The sequence below is a fragment of the Biomphalaria glabrata genome, chromosome 5, assembly GCF_947242115.1.
Source record: "Biomphalaria glabrata chromosome 5, xgBioGlab47.1, whole genome shotgun sequence".
NCBI lineage: Eukaryota > Metazoa > Mollusca > Gastropoda > Planorbidae > Biomphalaria > Biomphalaria glabrata.
Genome location: NC_074715.1, coordinates 34,610,135 through 34,636,598, shown reverse-complemented (window position 1 = coordinate 34,636,598; position 26,464 = coordinate 34,610,135). Strand labels below are relative to the sequence as shown.

At 35.2% G+C, this 26,464-nt stretch overlaps 2 protein-coding genes across 3 annotated transcripts in view; one reads left to right on the top strand and one right to left on the bottom strand.

The window, feature by feature from the left end:
* The window catches only part of LOC106061134 (prostaglandin E2 receptor EP4 subtype-like), an 85,640-nt gene extending 81,651 nt beyond the window's left edge, over nt 1-3,989 (top strand). For both annotated transcript variants that reach the window (XM_056028893.1, XM_013219209.2), the window contains one exon: nt 1,147-3,989. In XM_056028893.1, the coding sequence (XP_055884868.1) occupies nt 1,147-2,280 (1,134 nt within the window). In that variant the 3' untranslated portion in view covers nt 2,281-3,989. The remainder of the gene's footprint in view (nt 1-1,146) is intronic.
* LOC106061126 (phospholipase A-2-activating protein-like) lies at nt 3,631-26,245 on the bottom strand. The gene is made up of 13 exons (XM_013219197.2): nt 26,083-26,245; nt 19,454-19,647; nt 17,629-17,730; nt 16,961-17,080; nt 16,312-16,456; nt 16,041-16,202; nt 13,794-13,957; nt 13,225-13,382; nt 10,494-10,716; nt 10,021-10,119; nt 9,451-9,546; nt 8,566-8,709; nt 3,631-4,836 (listed from the first exon to the last, which is right to left on the bottom strand). Exons 1-13 carry the CDS (start codon nt 26,220-26,222, stop codon nt 4,277-4,279), a joined length of 2,307 nt encoding a protein of 768 aa, XP_013074651.2. The 5' UTR covers nt 26,223-26,245; the 3' UTR covers nt 3,631-4,276.
* Nucleotides 26,246-26,464: the final 219 nt, after the last annotated feature.

The following is a 26,464-nucleotide window of genomic DNA, read 5'->3' as shown; positions in this document are numbered from 1 at the left end:
TGAATGCTAAGTTAGATGTGAACCTGGCCTAACTGGTTCCCCTTTCAGACCTTGTGGTCTATTGGGCAGATGATGTAAAGTTCATCTGTTTTTGTGGCCTACGGTTAACGAGGGTGTCATGTAGCCAGCACAACGACCAACCGCCTTTACTTGTCCCCATTTAATGTCAGGTACCCATTAGAGCTGGGTGGACTCAGAGGCGCCCAAGGATTCCGAAGTTGAAAATCCCAGTCTTTACCAGGATTCGAACCTCGCTTTCAGAAAAAAAAAAGTAGCCGTTGCATCAGAACTTTGAATGGTCTAAAATATTGTGATGTCGGATTTTCAATACCTTTTCTAGTTTACGAGATCTAAACGGGACGGACGGACAGACATTTCACACAAAACTAATAGCGTCTTTTCCCATTTCGGGGGCCGCTAAAAAAAAGTTAACAACGAAAATTTGCTTAAAGAAAAATCTTTTTTTTTATTAAAGAAAAGCCCACGGAGAAAATCGGTATATTCCACTAAACAATAAGATAATTGTCTGTCACTTGTCACTCGTTCATGTTTAAGTTATTCAAAGTATCGAGGTGGTGAGGTAGGCCAACCTTTTAATAACTCGGGGCGCTGAACACGGGGAGGCCGACAACGCACACTACAATAACTATGCAATGTATGGGACTCAGCGTGACCGAAACATCAATGTACTTGGGTAGAGTCTCATATTTCACTGCACAGGCTAGATGTTCAAATGTGTCATTCCAATAATGGCAAGACACGAGCCTGGTGTGCTGTTACTTGCTAGTTTGACCCCCCAGTAAATTCTTGTGAGAAACAGAGCATGACATAGCCTCATAGCAAAACTGACCAAGTCATAATTATATAAACAATTAAAACATGCATCACGATAAACGTATTCATTTGCAAAGCTCTTGTAAAGGAGGCTTTTTAATTTTGTTTATACAATGGCAATATTTTGTATAAGGAATAAACTGTTTACATAAAAATTCGATGACTTATTCTAATAAGTATAAATTCTAATAAGTATAATGAAAGTCTACAAGTGGACTAAAAGGAGGGGAAAGAATATCTCAAACTATATGTAAGTCTTGTCAGTTAACTCTGCTACTTAATGTTAAGAATATTTTACTTTTTCTTTTTCAGATTCACATTTTCTTAAGACAATTTTCTGACAAGAACAATCCAGAACTAGACTTGATCGTTATACGGATGGCAAGCTGTAATCAGATTCTTGATCCCTGGCTCTACGTCATCTTTCGCAAAAACTCCATGCTTCGGATATTCAAACGCCTAAAAGCATGCTTCGGGAAAAAGAAAGAGCCACCACGTAATGGAACACAAAGGTGTCCATCTGTCAGGTACGTCATGGGAAACAGAAGCTTCACTATGGAGGCAACTACCATGGGGAAATCGGTCATGCATGGCAAGGGTGATCTATCTCCATCAGTACCTTTGAAAGATCCTTTCCTAAAGGCGCATTCAGAAATAAGTTTAGAGAGCATGGAAAGTATGTCAAGGCTGATGTGCATTGCTTCTAACCACGAAGACCACAGCCGTCGCCGTAGGAGTGACCAAAAGCCTCTCATTGACCTTCGGCTAGGACATTCTCCAACAGATAAAAGAACGTTCGAAACGGTCCAGTCTGAAAGTCATTGTCCAGTATTAACGTCCAACATGTCTCAGTCTTTCAACCAATGCGTTTCTTTGCCGCTAATCGAGAAAAAGAAAGACAACTCATGGCTGAATGGCAGACCATTGACGGGAAAAAGTGAATGTGGAGATGTACTTCGTCCTACCTACGATTCCGTAGGCTCCACAAACTGCGTCACTTATTGTCAGCCAAGCATCCAGCCAGGAACGCCTACCAACGAACGGGAAGATCCTCCAGACACCTCGGGAATTAAGATGGACAGACCTCAACGCCAGCCGCCTAAATCTATGATGGTTACTGACTCGAACTATGTTGTCATTTCCCCTCCACCGTCTACACCAGAACGTTCAAAGACTCCTTTGTTGGCATCCTCAAACACTCTTTACATCCTTCAGGCTCTTACGCCCTCTGGCAAACCGCAAATTGGAAAACATCGAAATGGCCAATCGTTACACGTCGGCGACGCGATGGTTGATATCAACAATTTGTTCCAGTCGAAGACGTTACTTGTGAGCTCTAAGAGCAACAGTGAGAACCTGTGCCCGAGCTACTGCACTCCAGATTTATCTGAGGATAAATTAACAACACAATCGTACTCAGAGGACACAACGCAAGCCAAATGTTAACATTTCAATAGACGCCCTGGAAGCTCTATAGATATTTCTAGACTACAAGTGCATTCCAATGAAAAAAGTAATACGGTAGCAGTCAATACACCAGTTTCAGATAAGAACAGCTGTTACAGAAATGGCTCTCTTCACGTTACTCAAGAAGAGAATCGAAATTCTGTTCAAACATTTCTGGCCATTGAAGGCCAACAAAGTTCATTGGGTGATAAGAAAGTGTAATCAGTCCGTGTAGCTCCTGACATTGAAGGCCAACAAAGTTCATTGGGTGATAAGAAGAAAGTGTAATCAGTCCGTGTAGCTCCTGACATTGAAGGCCAACAAAGTTCATTGGGTGATAAGAAGAAAGTGTAATCAGTCCGTGTAGCTCCTGACATTGAAGGCCAACAAAGTTCATTGGGTGATAAGAAGAAAGTGTAATCAGTCCCTGTAGCTCCTGACATTGAAGGCCAACAAAGTTCATTGGGTGATAAGAAAGTGTAATCAGTCCGTGTAGCTCCTGACATTGAAGGCCACAGGGTGGAAATGTTTGGACTGATCAGAAGTCAGCCTACTAGAGGTGATGTTCAAAGAGAATGTTTTCCTTTGTTTTAAAATAGTATCAAAATTAAATGTTAACTAGAATTTATATACAAGAAAAAAAAAACCTTTACAAGGAAAGTCACAAAATACTACATCATTCTTTCAATGAATTTTGAATCCATGTGTTAGTGAAAGTCTAAAAGTTGAAATGTCATTGGGATCATGTGTCAATGAATGCATGAATGTCAATGGGTCCATATATCAATGAATAAGTCATGATGTCAATTTCTCCATGTGTCAATGAATGTCTACAAGTCAAAATGTCAATGAGTGCCAAAATGAGTCCATGTGTCACTGAGGGTCAGTGAGTCCAAGTCTCAACAAGATTATGTCAGTAAGCCAATGTAGACTTTCAAACTAAATGCAATCTGTTTTACAAAGATCTGGAAAATGCTGTTTCAGTGGTTATATCATTCAAACAAAAGTGATTCTTAAAGCACTTGATGTACATATAAATCTGTTGTTTGTGTGTGTGTTCTGGAAGCCACGAGGACATATGGCGAGTGGGAGAATGAAACAAAAAAGACAAACTAACTTGTTTATAAATATGTATGTATATTTCAGTACTTCAACAGCTGAAGATTGTATTACAGACCTTATGGATAACCTTCAATTGTGCACTTATTCTCTTGTTCAACTACAAGTATTATAAATCTTTTGTATAAAATTAATTTGTGCAAATGTGACACTCAATTAGTTTTGAACAAAACAACATGAAATAAAATCTTTATCAACTAACTTTCAGGAAGAAACAAACTCTTTTGAAAGTATTTTGTATGAGCAGTTTAATATTCCAACACGCAGATGTACTTAACATGCACATTACTTTTTGGTATTTTGAAACAAAGTGTTTTGGCTCTTCTTTTTTTCAATCAATTTATTGGTACAAACACTGACCTATATATTATACACACATGGCTTTATTCTTCATAGTGTACAGAAAGCATTCCTTCAATCTCCAAAGTTTTGTATGAGACACTACACAATGTAAAAAGAATTTTTTGAAACACTATTTTATTATATATGACATGACAACGGTATTGAGAAATCAGAATTTCAAACTTATTACTGTTGGTGTAATCCTTAAATGGCATATTATTCTTTAAATAAAACTATTTATCAAATTTGACCCGCTTACTGGTTTGATCTTTTGTTATTACTTTACACTGTCAATTTATGTACATTTTTTATTATTGTTTCAGTTTCATTCATTTTACATTTGGATTGTAATTTTTTGTACACACATTTAAATCAATACTATCAAAACAACTTTTCTTCAAATAGCTAACAGATTCATATCTTGTATCATCAGAAGATGTAACATTCAATCAGATGTTTGAAAACAAAATAGTCAAAAAAAATAAATAACAAAACAGAAAACAAAGAAAAAAAAAAAAAGCAATGGAGACTCTGTTCAACTGGCCAGGGTTTGTAACAACAACTTGGCACACTCCGCTAGCTTACTTGTGTCAGAGTTAGTGAACTTTGTCAAGACCAGCGGCAAGTCAATGGAGTGAGACAAAGCTTTACAACCATCATCTGTATGAACCAGTGTTCCTATGCCAACCAACACTCGATAAGAAGCTTCTGGCTCCAGCTGGGCAGACAAAAGCTCTCCAGCTGCCTGAAGACACTTGGATTTACTCTCAAGGTCATCCAATCCACTCAGCTTGATGCAATAGTTCAGTAAAACAGTTGTTACTGCAGTTTGGCCATTTTTGATGGTCAAATCTTTGCCATTGATTACAGATTGCAGAATGGCATCAATTTCTTGGATATTCAGGGCAGCACCATCTGGATGTCGGAAGAGGTTGGCCAGTGTCCTCATGGCCAGCATGCGACAGGCTTGGCTGTTTCCTTGACTGGCATGTTGGCACAAAAGGTCCACAAAGTTGGGATTTGAGCAGAAAGTGGAACAGATGGAACTGTTCTTTACACTGAGTCTGAGTATATCTAAAGCAGGAAACACTAACTCTGTGGAAAGAAACAAACAAAAAAACAAGGTTTAAAAACAGAGTTTGTGTTTGGTAAGCAGCAGGCAAGTAAAAGTTTGATATCAGAAACTTTAAACTCTCAATAACCACAACCCTATCATTCTCCATGCAAATGTTCATCAGGATTACCTGCCATGACTCACACACTGCTAGTTACCAGCCTGAATAGGGCCAGTTGGAACATTACAGGAATTATTAAAGAAATGAAAAAAATTGATGACAACATCTAGTGAATGTAATCGTTCACACCCTCATCATGGCACCCTTGTGAAAATGTCCATAAGAACAAATAACTGAATAGGGAAAAGAAACCATAACTTTCTAAAGGCTTTTGAAGTACAGAGTACATTGTAATCTAGAAAGAAAGCCTGATAAACTTAGCCTAATCCACCACATTGTTCATCACCAGAGTGATAGTGAACTTCTCACATTTAATAATGGTACATTTAAGAATATAAAGGCAGTGCTGGCCCCACAGGTTGCGTGGGGCCTATTCTGGGTAGGGATAAGGATAATGAGTGAAAATTAAGATTTTTTGTTAAAAAAATGAAATCGACATTGCATTTTATTCATACTTTACTAAGTGCAAAATCACAATAAAATTAATTTTACGAGCCATCTACAATAGAAGGTAGTTTTCCAACAAAGCCAATAAACATTCAGACCTGCCTTTTAGATTTACTATATCAACTAGCAAATAAATTGCTTTTGATTTTTTTTAAAAGATAGAGATAGATTTAGATCTATATTTGTATGAGATCGACTATTATATATATGGCTCCTTTTGTCTCGAAAGGCAATGGATGCGCCCAAGTGAGTCACTGGTTTTGGCTTAATCTTGAGACGGGGCAGAATCTGGTGTGGCTAATCAAGCCAATTCTAGAACGGCAGACTTTGCCACAATTCGTACATTTGTATGCCTCTGATTTAGGGCTAGCAGACAGGGCAGCTTTCTTTTTTTCCCTCTTGATTAAAGCCGCTTCAATTCTTTTATTCTCAGCAAGGGTTGTCCCAACACGCACAGTCTGTCTCCATGCACTCCGGTCTTTGGCTATGTTTTCCCACATACTTTCACTGATGCCTGAGGCTCTCATGTCTCGCTTGCAGACATCTCTATATGTTAGTCTTGGGCGGCCCTTGGGTCTGACTCCTTCCACAAGCTCAGCATATAAGATATCTTTCGGGATTCTACCATCTGGCATGCGGGTGACATGTCCGAGCCAGCGTAATCTCCTTTGTGTCAGGAGAGCATACATGCTGTTCATATTGGCCAATCTCAAAACTTCCTGATTGGAGACATGGTCCCTCCAAGAGATGCCCATTATGCGTCTCAGGCAGCGCAAGTGGAAACTATTCAATCTGTGCTCTTGGTACATGTATGTTGACCAGCTTTCACTGCCATAAAGGAGAGTGCTCACAACACAGGCGTTGTAGACTAGGATTTTGGTCGCTGTGGTCAATTTACCATTTTCCCAGACGCGCTTGGATAGTTTTGCCAATGCTGTGGTACCTTTTCCTATCCTTTTTGTCAGCTCGATGTCTAAGACTAGGTTACTGACAATTGTTGAACCCTAGTAGGTAAATTCCTGCACCACTGAAAGGGTGTGGTTCCCAATTTGTATTATAGGTATTTCTGCAACGTCTTGTGCCAGGATTTCGGTCTTGGAGAGACTTATAGTAAGGCTAAACTCTTGACAAGCAGCTGCTAAGGCGTTCACTAGCTTCTGTAGACCTCCTTGTGAGTGAGATACGAGTGCCGCGTCATCGGCAAACAGCAGCTCCCTTATCAAGATACGACGCCTTTTCGTTTTGGCTTTAAGACGTGCCAGGTTAAAGAGCCTTCCCTCGGATCTGCTATGGATGTATATTCCGTCTTCCAGGGATTTAAAAGCACTGGATAGTACGACTGAGAAGAAGATGCCAAATAGTGTAGGGGCCAGTACACATCCTTGTTTTACACCGCTCTTAATGGAGAATGGCCTGGAGGAAGAACTTTCAAACTGAACGGTGCCCTGCATATTTTCGTGAAAAGCTGACACTAGTTTTCTTAACTTATTTGGACAGCCGATTCTCTCTAGTACAGCAAACAGACCGCTTCTGCTAACAAGGTCAAAGGCCTTGGTCAAATCAATAAAAGCTATGAAGAGGGGCTGCTTTTGTTCTCTGCTCTTCTCCTGTAGCTGCCGCAGAGAGAAAATCATATCTGTTGTAGATCTTCCTGCCCTAAAGCCACACTGCGACTCTGGATAAACACGATCTGCCAGGATCTGTAATCGCTTTAGTAACACTCTAGCAAAAGCCTTTCCGACTATGCTAAGCAGTGAGATGCCTCTGTAATTGTTACAATCAGAGCGGTCGCCTTTATTTTTATAAATTGTAACAATGTTGGAGTCTTTCAATTCCTGGGGGACCATTCCTTGTTCCCAGCACAAGCTTAGCAGTTCATGGAGTGGTTTGATTAGGGCATGTTTTCCAGCCTGAATTACTTCAGCAGGAATGCCATCTCCTCCGGGTGTTTTCCCATGTGCAAGAATGTCAATGGCAATGCTCAGCTCCTTTACTGAGGGCGTTTCGTCTAATTCCGTCAAAACTGGAAGTGATGGGAAGTTGGAAACAGCATTTGGTGAGATGGCGTTTTCAATCTATTAGAGTTCTGCATAGTGTTCTACCCATCGTTCCATTTGCAGCGCACGATCGCTGATGATTGAGCCATCTTTTGACTTGAGCGGAGCACACTTGCTGGTGTGAGGTCCAAAGGCTTTTCTCAAGCCCTCATATAGTCCTCTTATGTTACCACAGTCGGCACAAGATTGAATATCTTCGCATAGCTCCTGCCAGTATTTGTTAGCACATTGTCTCGCTACTCTTTGGGCATTGTTAGGTGCAGCTCTGAGCCTTTTTAAGTTGCTTGGGGTGGGATCCTTCTTGTAGATTAGCATGGCAGCTCTCTTGTTCGTAGTGGCAGTTTCCATTTCTGGTAGACTAGCTTCAAACCAGTCTTCGCTTTTCTTGGTTTTGTTTCCAAAGACCAGTGATGATGTTTGGTAGATTGTATCACGCATAAACGTCCAGCTTTTTTCTACCTCAGTCACAGAGATCGACTATTACAGTAAATTAAATATTGGAACTTCCTGTTTGGTTAAAATTCGCCCTATTATTTCGATTAAATGAAAGCTGACAATGTCGTACTTTTTAATAGCAAGTAGGATTGGTGTTTTCCATATTGAATGACAATTACAATTGTGTTTATTTTTCAAAATACTTTATGAGTTTTCAGGTTATTTTAATAATTTCAGGAGATTCTCATGACTTTTTCATATACTTTGCAATGGTTTAATTTAAATAATTTACAACTAGAGTTAGCGTGGGGCCTATGAAAGTGCTGGGCCCACTGTGACTGCATAGGTTGCAGTGCCCTAAGGCCGGCCCTGTATAAGGGACTCCCCATGGTGCGCAGCCTCTGGCCTTAACATAAAAGGAATCTAGGCAATGGCTCAAGAAAAAAAAATAATTAGAGATACTTTTTAAAAAACATTTCTTTCTTTAGATTTTAAATAAAAGGTAAAAACTAGCCATAAGGGTGAATGGAATAAGTTAGTTTATTATCAAAAAACACAAAACAGTGTTGTTTTTTTGTTACTATTGTAAAAGAACTGAATAGCTTTTCTCAAAAAAACATTTATAAAGCATAATACAAGTTTATTACTACCTGAAGGCCAGGAAATCAATTTGCTTAAAGTTGTAACTCCTTCAGCATCTGTCTGACCACTCAGTAAATGAATTAAAGAACTGAGAGATTCCTGAGGTACTTGCAGACTGGGCTCTACAGTTTGATTAAAATCTTTTAATTTTCCTGAACAAAAATGAAATGTTAAGAAATAAAACTATGAAAGGTTCCATTCTTTTAAAATCATACACTCATTAGCAATTAAAAACAGAGTAATCGCTCTATAAGTTGTATAAAGGAGGTATTATCTTTTTAGCAGGTGTATTTTTTGTTTATCTAGTTTCATATTTATAATTTTTTGTTTATCTAGTTTCATATTTATAATTTTTTGTTATTGTTATAAAATTAAAAAAAGTTAAGTAAATTTCCCCTTTCAGACCTTGCAATCTAAAGGGAAGATGATGTAAAAGTCATCTGTTTCTGTGGCCTACATTTAATGAGGCTGTCATGTGGTCAGCACAACAACCAAGCACCTCCCCATAACCTATAAAATTATAGTTCAATATGTGCCAGTACTCAGTGATGGATTGCCTAACTTGCAACAACCAGTTCGCACCTCGATGCAAGCTAAATCATAACTGCAAAGATACTAAATGTCTTAAACAATTTTATTTTATAAATAACCAACTTAAATTGTTTTATTATTACTTTATATATATAAAAAATCAATTTCAACAATTTAATAATATAATAAATTCATAATAAACGTTAAAAGACAAGAAAAGTAATACTTTTTTCCCCACATTGAAAAAGGTGCTGGTACGCCGTAGGGGTGCGTAATGTCACAAAAAAAAAAGCACTGGGTATAAGTATTTAGATATTGGTCTAAAATTTAAGGATTTGTTATGTGCTTTTAATCAGACTCACCTAATATTTGATCAGCAGGAGAAGAAGCATCGAAGAATACTGAGGTCTTGACTGGATAGTGTCCATTAGTATTAATCTGACCAGCACTAGAATTGCCTGAGAACACAACACAATTGAAACAACAGTAAACAGATTTTTTTATTAGTCTTATTTTCATTCAAAATGCTAATGTACAGTTGAAAAAAACATTTGCCAATGTTTTGATGCTGTCATTGTAAATTGATATACAACTAAGACATCGCTCCATATGAAAGAGTATCCTTAAAACTTTTTATGTCTGCAGTAGCATGTCCGTAGTATATCCTGACTACAAAGTGCTTTGTTATTTTACCAATTCAGCTAAAAATAGAACACAACATGGCTTTAGCTATTTAATTGATTTCTGTTATTTTTGAACAAATGAAAACAATTAAACAGTTTCTGTTTTTTAACTTTTATATATTTTTTTTAATTAATTAATGTTGCATTGTTCAATATTTATCCTGCAGATACTTGTATACCAATCATTCTTAAAATAAAATTTCAAATAAAAACTTGATTGTAATGCAAATATTGTTAAGATGTTATTACCATCTGGCACATATCTCCCAGAGCCAGTGAATGGGTCAGAGGCATGCAGTGAAACATCCATATTGGAGTCATCTTTGTCAGGAATGTAGCGGTCACCACCTAGGTATATATCAAATCATTTAGAGTCAATGAACAGTCAGGAAATATGCCTAAATGGAATTAAATACTTCCATAATTAATTGTATATATGGTGGCATTAACTGTAAAGCACTAAAAAGTATTTCTCCAAGTGTCACAAACATCACACTTCTTTCTCTTGCCACCACAACTTTTATCACACTTCAGACTCTATCACAACACAAAAGAAATCAGTTCGATAATCATGAATGTCTACAAATAAACTCCACTAGAAACCTCATGTATCTCTCAAAACAATCAAAGTGCTTACATCAATCTTCGATAGGCAAACAAATCTTTGAACAGAGTAGCTTCTGATACATAAAGTAATAAGTGAAGCCCAACATTGTACATACCAGTGAAGGGATCAGAGTGCGCCAGGGCAGAGCCTGTGCCCAGTGTCACACCCTTAGTATTGTCCATGATGAAGTGGGCTACTTGGTCGAGAAAGGCTTGAGACAGCTCATGTTGGTGAAGAAACTTCTGGGCTGCCATCCAGGGATCTTCACTAATATTGTAAGGTAACTTTAGTGGAGGGGCACCTTCTTTGATATCGACAGTGAAAACATAGTCGTATTCCTGAAAAAAACAATTTATGTCAGAAAGCTGCACACATAGATAAGCTTCAAGTTTTATTTTTTTCAATGTTTAACTAACTTTCAAAAAAAAAAAAAGTATATTTTCACCCATTTGGGGTTCACTGCCAACATACTAGTGGAATTAGGTGAAGAGTTTTTTTTTATCATTATTTTAATGATTTTGTGAATTTTTTAAGGCCATAGTTTAGCACTATTAAAAAAACAAAGAATCCTCCACTAATAATTCAAGGAAAGTCCACAAGAAAAAAAAAAATTCACTTCCTCCTATTCACCATCACCTATCCCCAAGTCTGTTGAACTGTTGGGGCACAATTACAAGATTTGTCCACCACTCTCTGTTTTTTGCATTGGATAGAACAGGCCATTCTTTTATGTGGTCTTCCATCTCTTTCTCTGTCTGGCTCTTTTTCTTTTCCTAGTAATGTTCCCTGAAGGAAGGTCTTTGCAAGCCCAGAAGACCTTGTAATATGGCCATAGAGCTTTAGTTTGCATTTTTTGTGCAATAGTTAGCAGGTCATTGTGGGGTCCAATCACTGTAATAACCCTGTCACTAATCTTTTCATTTGTGATGCAGTCTTTAAATGTGATATCTAGGATCCACCTGTAGCATCTCAATTCCATTGCTAGGATAGCTCTGCAGTCAGCGTCCAAGATTTGCAAGCATAAAAGAATGTGGCCATGACCAGAGAGTGTATCAGTCAGATTTTGGTGTTGATGGCTATTCCTTTGTCTTTCCATATTATTTTTAGTTTTGTGAGTGTGCTATGGACTGTGCAATTCAGGGCAATAGTTCGAGTTTGGTTCCCTCATCTGAGACAATAGCTATGAAGTATTTAAAACTACTGACACCTATCAGTTTTTCACCTCCAATACTAATGTTCCTTTAAAAGCCCTTTTGGGTATTGGTCATAGTTTGAGTTTTTTGGCATTTATTAGCATACCATATGCTGTCAAAGTCTTAATGCACATCACCAAGTCAGATAGTTCTTCTGTCCCTGCTAGGCCATCAATGTCATCTGCAGAGTGCAAGTTAGTAATTCTTCTTCCTTCAATGCTTACAGAAGCTTCATAGCCCGCCAGAGCATCCTTTCAAGGAAGATATTGAAAAGAGTTGGTGAGAGTAGGCAGCCTTGTCTTACTCCAACTGTAGTTTTAAACCAGTCCCCCATTGCTAGTGGGCTCCTTGTGGAGGTTCTGGATTACTTTTACTATGTTTTTATTCATTATGTACTTTTCCATTGTCACCCAGAGTGCCACATACCATACTCTGTGGAAGGCATTCTTGAAATCAATAAAAACAAGGAAAAGATTCTCATGGTGTTGGGAGTATTTCTCACAGAGTATCCTGATGTTTAGGATTTGTTCTGTTGAGCTGTGACCTTGTCTAAAACCTGCTTGATCTTCTGATATAATCTACTATCAGTTTTAGCCAGTTTAATATAATTTTTAACAGGACTTTGTCTGACGGTGCGGTAGTTTTGACAGAGTTGTAAATTGCCTTTCTTTGGAAAAGTGATTGGGTCCAGGGCTTGGGCCATTTTCCTGACATCCAGATCCTGATTCATTAACATTAAAAATGTACTACATGTATGTATGTATTATTACTGTTTTAATTAATCATAACTTCGTATTACAACATTAAAAATGAGTAAGACTGTCTTTACAATATGTTTGGGAAGATATTTTAGAGTATATAAATACTATACATAGGAGTAAAAAAACAATGCATCAATAACTGGCTGGAGAGGAAGAAACCTCACTGAACAGCAGTAAGATAATGTTTAGGAAGCATTGAAATATTAAATAACTGCTTAGCTGAAACTTCAAAATCTTGTTTAAATATATCAGTGGTATCAAATTAATATGTATATATGTTGTTTGTCTTTTGTCTAGCTCAACATGTTTACTCAGAACCACAAAGCCCTTTGCAGGTTATAGACATTCACTACTTTATTTACTTTAGACATCTTCTGCATGTGTAAACTGAAGGAATAAGGCAGGGCATCATATGTCCTGTACACCAGGAAGTCTATGCTTGTGTGACTTATTTCTTAGTAAAGTTTTATTGATGCAGTGTTTTACTGGTATTTGCAATAAGTAGATAATTAGACTTTAGCCGGGTCATCTGTTATTACTTTGCGTCACAGCTAAAATTCTGTGAAGCAGCGATGCAAAGTTATTGTTATTTGTATTTACAGGGAACTAGTTTAAGGCTTGAGCTAGAGGTATGACCAGTTCTTGGTCCAGCAGTTTGTTTTATAAACAATGGTGTGGTCTTGGATGAAGAGTGCAAGTGTATATTTTGTATACGTAATATTAAATAACATTAATATGCTATTTTGTTGTTTAATCTTCAAAATTTGTTGTAAAAATCATCTCATTAATATATTCTAAGTTTTTTTTCATTTTTATTATTTAAGGATGTCTAGATATCAAATATAACATCATCATAAGTTAACTTTGCATTGCATTTGACAAAGAGACCTACCTTGCCCTCAAACAATGTTTTCCCTGAAGTTCTTTGAGTGCTACCACTGGAGCCAACCACATTACCAATCTTTATCCATTTTGACTGACTGGCATCCCACTGGTAGACTTCTACTGACCCACCTGTGTTCACCATGGTAGTCTGCCCATCTTTTTTACCTGCAAATGACCCAAATGAAGTAGTAAATATTAATTTATACTAGAAGGAGCCAAGACTACAATCATCTGATTAAATATTACAATTGATTTTTCAAACTATTGAAAACTTACTTCGCTTTGCTTTGTTCTTCAAATCAGGGACATGAAATGACCCCACCCCTTTACCAAAGTAAACTTTAAACAAGTGAATGAGTAAAACTCTACAAGAGACTACTTTAAATAGTAAATGTGCTTAGACCTACTCCTAACCAGTCAGAAATGAAGAATTTATTTGAAATAGGTGATTTCCAGAAGGTTTGACTGTAATTTATTGAAATTTAAATATTTACCTTAATATAAGTAACGGCAGTATATTTTAATTTAACAAGGACATTTAAGGTTTAATTATAAAATTAATTATAAAAAGATTACCAGGTTTTCTAAGACTTTCAGGCCCAGGTAAATCTTCCACTTTTATGTCCCCAAGAGGCTGATTAGAAACTGGTGCTGAAGCTAAGGAAGCCTCATGAGCCTCTAGAACTTCTGCACTGGCAACACGCTCTGGAACTTGGGTGAAGACCCTTATGATACCATCACTAGAAAATAACAAATATTATGAATATTCATTATATTTTCCATGAAAATTAACTAATCTTACAAATTATATTTATTTTTTAATCAGACTAGAATATGTTTGTAAAATGTTTTACTTATTTCAGATGTTCCTTCAGAGTTGAAGATAATTACTTCCTAGTCCAAACCTCCCGCAGGACGACGGGGGATGGGAGCGGGCAGGGTTTGAACCTGGGACCATCGATAAGTCCGAACGACAGTCCAGCGTGCAAACCGCACGACCAGGCAGCCATCCAAATATTTTCCTAATATAAATTAGTTCTACAATTACAAACAACTTAAAGAGGCGCAGTAACTGAGTGGGTAAAGCCCTTGGCTTCCAAACCTGGAGTCCAGTTCGAATAATGGTGGAAACTGGGATTTTTAATTTCAGGATCTTTAGGTGCCTCTGAGTCCACCCAGCTCTAATGGGTACCTGACATTTGTTGGGGAAAATTTCAAGCTAACAAAACATTATCAATTTTTGAATTTTTGAAAAATTAAAATGCTTGGATAAAAAGTACAGAAATATTGAAAAATTAACTAAACTGTTAATTAGAACAATTTGCACAGTATTTTTTTTTTATAAAAAAAAAAATGGCAGCTAAAGTTTTAGGATACAGAACTTTTGAAATATCAAATCACTTAAGGCAGAGTTCCCTACAAGTATGAATCCTGCGTATTTTGAAACGCAAAGGGACACAAAAATATGCATGAAAGGTTTATCATCTAAAAATATGCATTTCCCAAGCAAAAGCAAAAAAACAAACAAAAAAAAAATAAACAAAAAAACAAGTCATTGCATTTCATTTATTACAGTGCATGCCTGGAAATGGACTAGTCCTACCATGCGAAAGATCTAGAATATATTTTTTTTCTCGCACAGACGCGTGAAGATTAAATAAAATATTTAGATCTAGATCAACTAGATATTGCTCTAAAGCCTTCTTTTCAATATGTCAGTTTATTTCAAGTCTTCCGACTATTTGGAATAAATTCATTATTTAGTTCTAATTTATTGGACTTTTTATAGAATCTAGACTAGATCTAAGTGTAGATCTAGATATTTTATCTAGTATTGGGTTTTACGATGTAAAGCATCAATAATAATCTACGTAAATCTAAAATTGGATAGAAGGACAAGTGTGGCAATGGAGAGGACTCAGCATATCTACAAAACTCCTACAAAACTCCCGTCACTCTAATATGCATCAGAGTCCTGGACCTTATATTCCCCCCACATCAAAAAGTTAAACTCCTTCCACCTAGGCTGTCTAAGAAGTATCCATAAGGTGCGTTGGTCCCACCACATACCAGACACAAAAATCTTAAAACTGTCCAACATGAACAGTATCAATGCGAAAGTAAAAAGGTCCCAACTTTGATGGGTGGGACATGTCCGCATGCCAAACTATTTCCTTCCAAAATGACTTCTGTACTGGGAGTTGCGTGCAGGAAAGCGCTCCCAAGGAGGTCAATACTAGTGCTATAAAGACACTCTCAAGAGCTCCTTCAAGGAATGCGATATCGACATTCATGGCTGGGAAGCACTAGCTCTTGATCGCTTCTCATGGCGTGAAGCTGTGAGTCTCAGAGTCTCGAGATTTGAAGCAAGAAGAGTGGCCAGGGTGAAAGAGCGCCAAACCAACAAAAGCTGAGAGAAGAAGCAGGCCTATCTGCAACTGACCAGACCTACCCATGCCACGTATATGGCCGGCTTTTTCAAGTGAGGATTGGACATCTTCGAGCCCATAGGATATGAGAAATGTGCTCATTTTCTATCACGAAGGAGAAGCTTTATATACATTATATGCTTGAATGATTTTAGTCTTTTCTGGGTAGGCCTATAATTCTTTATATATATATATATTGGAAAATACACATTTGCCCCTCAAAATACACATATCCAGGTATAGGAATACACATTTCCATTTGGCATCTCTGCTAAAGGCTTCAAAATTTTAAAAATATACATTTCAAAGTTCAAAACTTTCTATTATATAATAACCCTATATCAAGTTTAATATATAATTGTAATACCATTTTGATGAAGTATTTAAAGTTTACCTGGAGCCTGAGGCTATGTCACCATTAGCCAGAGCACATACTGTCCAAACAGACTCACATGGATGGTAAATGGTTTGTACACATCTACCATCAGTCCAGACCCTCATAGTGCGGTCTTCACCACCTGTTATAAAGTCCTGACCATTAGGTAAAATGGATAAACTGAAACATAAAAAAATATTATTATAAGAGAACTTTAAAAAAAGAAAACAACAATCTTTTATCAAATAATTTCCTAGCTAAGCAAAAACAAAACACTATTTCAGTTCACCTATAAACATAATTTGTGTGACCATAGTATATTGCTAGGCAGTCTCCTGTGTTTAATGCCCATCGCCTTACAGTGGCATCATTAGAACTTGAGAGAAACTCGCTCTCATTGACTACTGCTAGAGCTCTTACACAATCTTCATGGCCTGTAATGATTCACAAACTAATGTTAGATATATCATGACTAATTAAAATTCATAAATTTATGTTAACAAAAGCCCATTGTTAAATAACTGCAAAATAATATAAATTCTTTATGTGGACATTCATGAAGGAGTATCCATCCATCAAAGAATGACAGTCTAAAATCAAATCAAAGAAAGAAAAAAAAATCTAAAAAATCTAATTTTTTTTTCTTTATATATTTAATTAAGATATTAAAAACAATTGCTTATTTTTGAGTTTTCATGTTATGAAAAGCTTGTAATACCAAGTAAAAAACAATAAACACTCTCACTAGCTAACTTCAAAAAATTTTATGTCAAAAAGTGCCCTATTAAAAATGTAAATTATGCTGAATATATGTATAATGAGAGTCTCCGACAGATTGTCTTTATTTTTTTTGTGCTTCTATTTTATCATTAATTTGTAGTTTAAACTGCTCATTCTTTTAAGCACTTAAGACCTTTTTTTTTTCTGGAAGTTCAAACCTTTAAAAGTCTGTATACATTTGCCAGCTTTCCAAGCCTTGATGGTTTTATCAGCTGATCCAGTCAACATGACACCTTGACCTGAGATGATGCCCACAGCCCAGACTGCTGAGGTATGACCTGCCAAATACAACAGATGATTTCAAATATATACAAGACAAATGAAAATATTTTAAATGAAAGAGAACAAAATCCTATACACAAGTTTTCATTAATCAATTATTTTTCATGCTAAAGAAGTGAATTATGAAGCATCATTAACAAAGAGTATAAAAATAAAATGATAATTTGAATCATTTGGATTATTTACTAGCTTTTGTTTTGAGTTTAAGTACCAACAAGTTGTAGAGGACCCGTGGAGAGAATGAAAATGTAAACAATAGCAGAAGATTTTGAATTCCATGGCTAGGATGAATGTTTACTGATAGTAGTTTACATTCATTTCTATGTGCCAGTTCTGTTCTTCTTGACTCTTATTTGGACAAAAGCTAATATAAGCTTTTATTTCTTATTTATCAGATCAGTCAAAAGAATTGTTTATTACTGGGCATAACTAAACTAACAGTGTTTTGGTCTGCTATGAATTTTTATCAAAGACATAATACACATTTATCATAAACAGTGACTATAGAACCTGAAAATAAATCTAACCAAAATGTTCCACATACCTTCAAGAATCATGACACACTTTTGGTTCAACCATACACGAGCAGTTGTGTCCCATGAGCCACTAAGAAGAAAGCCAAACATTCCTGATGCCAGTGCACATACTGTGAAAAAATTTATAAATGTGGAAAAATGTATAAATAAGTAAAGATAGCTGAGCCTTAAACTTTATAAGCAATCACTTAAGAGCCATACATTCGAATTAAAACAAATGAAATAGATTGAGTATAAGAAGCTAATGACTGGTTGATAATCAAGTAATTAAAAAAAACAACACTTTTCTAATTTAATAATAAAATATGTAATTGTAGAATTATGGCAAAGTCTTTGAATCTAAAGGATGCTAAACGTGTAAGTTGATATAAAACCCAAAAATGACATAATTACACATTTTGCTCTATAAAATAATAGATTTTAAATACAGTTATCTCTTCTTTATTTAGTTTTCAATGTTTACATTAATTAAGCAAAAAAATATAGTAATATAGCACATAATGATAAAAAGATATGGAGTAATGTGTGGACCATATAAGGTAATGTGTGAAAAATAAAATAAAAAGAGAAGGATTGAGAGATTTTGATTGAACTACATAATGTCATTGATGCTATTTTGAATTCTGCTGCCAACTAAATAATCAAAATCACTTTTGTGCTACAAGCAAAGGAGATGAGATATTTGATATGATTAGTGTACACCTTTTAAAATCACTAACTTATCATTGTCGCAACTATCTATTTGATTTTGTAATGAAACTGTAAATGTGCACTATATAATAACGCCGCTTTCATCAATAGGCGATGACCGTTGTCATTTTTCATATGACGTCAAAGCTTGACTTCTTGGTTGTTTGGTGCATTCATCCAATATAACTCGACTGAAGCAGGCTGTATCTTTTGAGTTCCTGAATTCTCCTTGTGTCTTCGTTATTGGATAGCCTTAGAGTTGGCCTTGGTATATATTCTTGAAGGATTATTTGAACCCTGTTTAGGGTGAGTTTTATTTCACACTGTAAAGTTATTTTTTTAATATGGATTCGGTCATATTCGTATTTTGTAATTAGATTAGAAGATTAGAGGATTGGAAGAATCCGTTATTTGTCTTTCTATAGGGTTTTAAGTTTTAGGCTTCAAGTCTGAGGTTTCAGGCTTCGAGTCTCAGGTTTCATTTCAAGCTCCTGATTTCTATATTCAGACTTGGTGTTACATTGTGACGTTGTGAGTTTTGGTGCCACTCTGAACTGTGGTTATCTGCATTATTTGTGAACATTCGTCTTGGCTAGAAGATACTTGTGTTACCGTGAACATTGGTATATGAAGTACTCTGAACCTGATTACAAAATCTTTGTCTTGAAATGGAACATTGATGAGGTCAATACTATTTCTTCAAAATAAAATTTAAGTATTTAATTGACTATATTATGCTATATATAATTGTATTCATTTATCATTACCATTAGTCATATAACATTACCTTGTATAAATCATCATACACATTGTTTATTAGTTTATGTACAACTGAGTGTGTATTGTGTGTCTGTTAGGCTGAACCTTGGGACTGAATTATTTATTAAGTAATATGAAATTATAAATTAATTTGACACACACACACACTACAATCTAAATTACATTTTTAATACTAGACAACTTAATAATTAGTAAATTAAATCTTAAGACCTGACAATCATCACTTCCTATAACCTGAAAATCAGAAACAGCTATATTCACCATGGATGCAAATCTCAAATGTTTACTGGAGGGTTGATTTGAACAGACATCCATTCCGTTCATTAAGAAATATAACTAGTTGTATATTAACCTAGAAATTACCATTTCCTTCATGGCCTATGAGTTTGAATACTGGCTCTGGATTTCCAGGTATGTAAGCAAGAATAGTTTTATCATTGCTCCCAGTAACAATCAGTCCTTTGGGATAGTTATCATCAGGGGGAGTAACACAGATACTTGACACAAAATTACTATGTCCCTTTAAAACAAGTTCCCTGCGAAAAGAATTGGCTTCCCTGAAATAACAAATGATACAGTTGTTAAATGGTTTTTATATAATATAATTTTTGTAAGAATTAAATTTCATTGAATGTTTTATGATATTAGACATTACAAATCATAGTTTAGTTAAGGTAAGGAGTCCTGCATAATTAGTATGCCCAGCTGCTATGTTAGTAACTAAGTTCTATGCAGGACTATGCACTATTAGATGGCCAATGCGTTTTTTGCTCTGCTGGTCCATGTCCCTAGATTTTTCTAATTTGAACCCTGCCTTCCGACTTCCATGAGTTCAAAAGGGATTAGATTTAGACATCTAGATCTAGACTATAATACGATCTAGATTTAGAGTACTATATATCTTATACAGACGTTGCTTCAAAAAAGATGATTATGATATTTTTCAAAAGCTGGGAAGCAACCATTGAAGTCTAGACGCTCTAGATCTATATAATCTAGATCAAAAGTATAGAAATAAAAGAAACTAGATATCTTATCTAGAATAGATCTATCTATTCAAATACCCTAGAATGCCCTAGATCTAGACTTTCTAGTTCTAGATCCTGATTAGATAAAATGAGATTTTGTTAAAAATAGAACTTTAACTGGGTCCATTGACCAGATGTGTGCACAATCAAAACAAATAAAATTTTGCATTCTTCTGAAAATGGAAAAATAAATAAATCTGTTATTTTTTTATTTAAATTTAATTTTTTTTTAAATGCCCATGCAAATTTGGGATTTGTTTTTGTTAGAAAAGTGGATCAGATGAAATTTTCTGAATTCCGAAAATTTTCGGAAAATTCCCATAACTGTATATATATCGACAATATCATATATATAATATATATTACATATATTATATGGCCTTCTATACAAATACTAGCCTATAACTATAGTAGCCTCCTATAGATATATAGCTATAGTAATAGTATAGAGTATACTGGCTATACATTTATTATTATATATATTAACCCTCATAAGACGGAGCATTTTAGCATGTTTGTGCCAAAAAAGATGGAGCACTATTTTCAGCCTTAACCCTTCTCTTAAAAAATTTAATAAATCCTAACAAATAAACTAATTACTTTATATACACAAAACTATATATATTATTGTAGTGGAATGAATGAACTAATTTAATCTTATGGAATTTTATCTGAAATATTAACATTTATTAAAATAAGCCAAGCTAATTTGCATAATTTATGTGCATAAAATTCAAAAAAAGTTTTTTCAAAACAGAACAGAATTATAAAGGTAAGAGTTTTTAAAGAAGTTTTAGGCTTTAATAAGCCCTAATACATGTCTTTAGGGAAACAAGGCACATTGAGATCTTTCAGACACTGGTTAATTGGTCATTGGTTAATATGCATGACTAAATGCATGACGCGTAGGACGTAATCATCTTCTTTTTTGAAGTAACGTCTGTATTATATAAGATAAGAAGATAAGATAAGACTTCTATCACATAATTTTACTACTTTTCTCCCCCCCCTTCAGGTACCATGGAAACAAACACCTTCATTATTGTCCCAAAGACAGTCACTCAAGGATCGTTTTTTGAGCTGTTTGTTGGTCAGAAAGTTGGCATCATATTTATTAGTCTCCCATACAAAAGTTTGAACACTGATAGTAAAAAAAGAGCATAAAACAGCCTATGGGGTGCTAATCCCTTGGTTCTCAAATGGGTCTTCTCTATCTAGCTACCCACTCTTACCTCTAAACTAAACCATGTTACCAAGAATAGACATCGTCAACACATACTAGACATAAATCTAGATCTAGTATCAGTGTAAACTTAGATCTAAAGCTTTCCTCAATTCTGCTCTTATTTTTATTAGGGCTATCATAGTTTAAATAAAATCAGAGTCAGTGAGTTAGCTTTCATCAATATCAACGGCTGATATGTAAAAATTTTCACCTCTCACTAGCTAACTTCAAAAAATCTAAAAAAAATTATCGCATTAAAACGTCGAAGGAAGCCAACATTACAGTCTACTAATGTGTAAAAATAGTAAGAACTAATCTGATTAGCTGATACAAACACTGGCTAATCAATCCTATGGTTGGAAACATCGCGGCCGATATATTGGCCAGCTAATCTTTTTCGCCAATAGCCGATATATCGGCCGTGTCGTCGTAAGAAGGTTAATATATTATACTCAGAGGCTATAAAAACTATATAGGATAGGAAGTATAGTGTAACTGTTACAAAGGCCCATAGGCTAAATACTTTACTATATAAAATATAACATATATATATAGAGAGAGACTATTAGACTATATAGTACTAGATCTATAGTCTATAGTTATAGTCACATAATAGTGTATTACGTATTACTGTATATAATAGGGCATATGCCCTTATAATTATATATATATATATATATACTTAATTATAGGGATAGCCTACTAGACCGTAGACCTAGTTACGCCAGTTATGGCTAGTATGGTAAGTACCTATTATTACTAGATTTACTATGGTAGATTTTTTATTTTATTTTTTTATTTGGTGAAGGTTTAACTTACAAAAAAAAACTGAAAGCAGATTCTTATTCTTCAACTAAAGGACAATAAAAATAGCTGTGTTCCTTTGTATTACCACCCATAGTCCAGATTTTATTTTAAAATAAATTGGGTCACCTCATGCTCCTATTTTGAACGCAGTTTTTGGGCTTTCTCCTTCAGTTGAACAGTGAGCACCATTGTTGAACACCACTATTAGATGTAATTGCTAATAAATTATATCTATGTTACTTAAAAATTATTTAGAATGTAGTAACGAAGTAGATTCACTTTTGCAATATGTATTTATAGTCTATTTCCTCATATACTCTCTCTCTCTATATATATATATATATATATTTATTTATTTATATTTATTTATTTAAATACCTATATAATCTATGTGTAGAAATCTATAAAAATAAATGTATATAGATTATAAGAGCTATAAATTAATTATTTTATTATTTTAATAGACATGATATTTTCAACTAGGCTACTTGTATTTTCTCTCTGTCTTTCTTTTAATTCCCATCCAAGGACCCTCTTCTTGTTTTCATAATTTAAATGTTCGTTTTGTGACACCTTAACATCCCCTCCCTCACATAGATGCTTATAATTCTTTTCATGACTCTCTCCCCCTTCCCTCCACTGCCTGTATGATAGGTTGTGACACTACACGGTGAGTGTATACCTCTCCTCACCGCCAGCTTATCTGGCGTGATCACCTGCAGTGGGCATGGTCTCAGGCTTCAAATTAGCAGCCCACACTTTTTCTTTCATTCATAACTTATATATTCTAGATATCTCGTCTAGGTCATGTTTATTCATTGAAAAAATCATAGATTTATTAATCCCAATAATATTTCTTATTACGATTTTGCTGTGTTCAAAAAGGAGAATGAGCTGAATTCATTATTATTTGTTTGGACACCCCCTTTTTAAATTTTATTTAACAGCTAACGGTATAAATGTGATTGGAATTTCTATTTAAAGATGTTTGGAAGCTTATTTTGATATTTATAATATGTAGCAACATCATAAACCACTTAGACAAACATAATGTCCTCACACCATACCAACATGGCTTTAGGAAATATAGATCATGTGAAACACAACTAATAGGACTAATTGATGATTTTTCAAAAGGTTAAGATAATAGTGAACAAATAGATGCTATCTTACTAGATTTTTCTAAGGCTTTTGACAAAGTTCACCACCATAGTTTGCTTAAAAAATTTAAATATTTCGGCATTAATGGTCCGCTGCATCAGTGGATTAAAGATTTTCTGATAGGGAGAGAACAAACTGTAATAATAAATGGCTCTAAATCAACACCGATAACAGTAAACTCAGGTGTACCCCAAGGAACAGTCTTGGGTCCACTACTATTTTTAATTTACATGAATGATTTACCGAATTGCATTACTTCAGGAACAAAAGTCAGATTATTTGCAGACGATTGCATAATATATAGAACAATAAAAACAACACAAGACACAGATATTTTACAAAGAGAATTAGATGAATTACAGAAATGCAGACCTGCCTACCAAAAAAAGTCCAAATGCGTAACGCTGATGGTCAAAATGCGTATTTTGGCACCAGAATGCGTAACACTTACTCGATCCACTATTTTGTCATATATATATATATATATATATATATATATATATATATATTAGATCTAGATGTCATGATTAGATCTATAATCTAAATCAATACGACAATAGAGATGATATCTAGACTAGATCTGGATCTATGTCTATATAATGAATATAATCTACTCTAGATCTGGGCTCAAGAGTGTTACCGATGCCGTTGATCCGCTACAAACGTAGGTCTACTCCAAACTTTCGTAGGCCTACCTTCATTCTTGATCTATCCTATACTAAGACTAAGAATCTAGTCTAGATCTAGACGGTAGTATAGTTATCGATCTAGATCTAGTCAATCTAAATCATACTACAACTAAATTGGATCTAGATTGTAGAGTAGAGTAATGTAGAGAATCATGACATAACGTAAGCACATGACTAGCTAGACTCTAGCTAGATCTATTCCTGTATAACATGTTAATAATGTTATCTACATTCTAGATCTAGACTAGATATCTACAATGTCACTCAATGTGTTTTGAATTGATAGCACTTCGATATTTGTTTTCTATAGAAATAAATACGGGAATCAGGGACTACTAATGAACTTACAAAAAAAAAAAGTCACGTTGGTGTATCAGCTAACTGACGGTACCAACCCGCCACTCCCTCACTCTCGCGTTCTTCATTTCTAGACTAAACCTAATTGCTTTTAAGAACCAATCAACGTATAGATCTGGACACAATGTGTTCCCCCACCTTTTTCTGTTCCCCCCCCCCCCAACAGGACGGCTTAGCGTGACCTCCGTGACCGCTCGTAAGCTAGTCAAGAGAGGAAAAAAAAAAAGGATACGAAATGCGTAACGTGACGGGTTCAATGCATATTTGCGTACTGACGGTCATTTTTGGGAGATTTTGCGTAACGAATACGCAGGTCTGGAAATGGGAATCAAATTGGAGCATGTCTTTCCACCCAGAAAAATGTCAGTTGTTAAGAGTAACAAAAAAATTAAAACAAATTAATTCCACTTATCTTATTCATGGCAAACCAGTAACACAGACTAAAAATGCAAAATACCTAGGTGTTATAATAAATGAAAAACTGTCATGGAATCCATATATTGATGAAACTACAAAAAATCAAACAAAGCATTAGGATTTATTAAAAGAAATTTCTATAAATCAAATAAGAACATAAAACTAAAATGTTATTTAACCTTGGTTAGGCCAATAATAGAATATGCATCCTCCGTTTGGGACCCCTCAACTCAAGAAAACATTAAGAAACTGGAACAGACACAAAATAGAGCAGTGAGATTTATAACAAACGAATATTTACATTTGACTAGAGTAACACCTTTAGTAAAATCACTAAATTTAGAAAGCCTTCAGGACAGAAGGCTCAAAAGTAAAGTAGCAATCATACATAAAACACTGAACCATAATCTTCAAATACAAAAAACAAAATTTAATAAAATACTCTGAAAGACACAAAGATAAAGGCACATTCCTCGTCCCATACGCTAGGACAAATTTGTACAAATACTCATTCTTCCCTAGTGCTATTAGAGCATGGAATGGGTTGCCTGAGCTAGCCAGGAAAACCAGTGACTTGACAGAATTTAAGTCATTGGTTAATATGCATGACGCGTAGGACGTAATCATCTTCTTTTTTGAAGTAACGTCTGTATTATATAAGATAAGATGCCCATCAGCCTACGATCAAACAGGCTCATAATAGCCCTCATCCCTTATAAGGGTATGAATTGCAAGGGGAGGTTAAAACAACAGCTTTACATACATGGTTACCGAGAATCTAAATAACTGCCATCTGCTTTGGAAAAACGGAACAAAATTACAGTAACTTATCTAAAATTGGACATGCACAGTCCTGAACACGTCAATTTTTGCTCCAAACATGTTAAAAACAAATAAATTACAAACAAAAAAAGCATGTCCAATTTTAGATAAGTTCCGGTAATTTTGTTCCGTTTTTCAAAAGCAGATAGCAGTTTTCCTATCTTCCTTTAATATGCATGACTAAATGCATGACACATAGGCCGTAGGACGTAATCATCTTTTTTGAAGTAACGTCTGTATTATATTATAAAATTATATATATAGATCTAGATTATTTCTAGAATCTAGATCTATAAAAAAGTTACAAAGTATAAGATAAGAGACTGAGAGTCAGAGTCAGTGTAACACTGTAACGCAGTGTAACTAGACTAGTGACTAGTGTTACTAGATCTAGAATCTAGACCTAGTGTTAGTGTGTAACTCACAAAATTCTAGATTTTAGTATTTTTAGTCTAATTTTAGTCTTATCTTCAAAGAAATCCTTACTTGCTTTCAACCCAAATGCAACTGGTATTGTCTCTAGAACCTGATATTAAACCATTTTCTGGAAAAATGGATGTAGTAAGAGCACGAACATCTTTGTCATGACCGGTTAGATTACACCTAAGTTTGTATGGATTCGCCATGTTTAATGAATCAGCGGAAACGACGATATGTAAACATTGAAATTTGAAGAACTTGATTATAATTATTTCGCTTTTTCTGCAATGCTTGATCTTTAAGGCGCCTCGCTGTGTCCCCCATTTCCAACTGACGTTAGATGGGGAAACATTTCCGAAAAAAAGGCGGTTGGTCGTCGTGGTGGCCACATGACAACCCTCGTTAACAGATTTAGATGATTTTTACATCATCTGTCCTATATTATCAT

Excerpts from the sequence above, each read along its gene's own strand:
- LOC106061126 (XM_013219197.2), bottom strand. The coding sequence starts at position 26,222 with ATGGCGAATCCATACAAACTTAGGTGTAATCTAACCGGTCATGACAAA. Across the intron at positions 19,648-26,082 it reads TGCATTTGGGTTGAAAGCAA|GGAAGCCAATTCTTTTCGCA; the intron begins GTAAGGATTTCT and ends TTGTTATTTCAG. Across the intron at positions 10,120-10,493 it reads GCACTCTGATCCCTTCACTG|GTGGTGACCGCTACATTCCT; the intron begins GTATGTACAATG and ends ATATATACCTAG.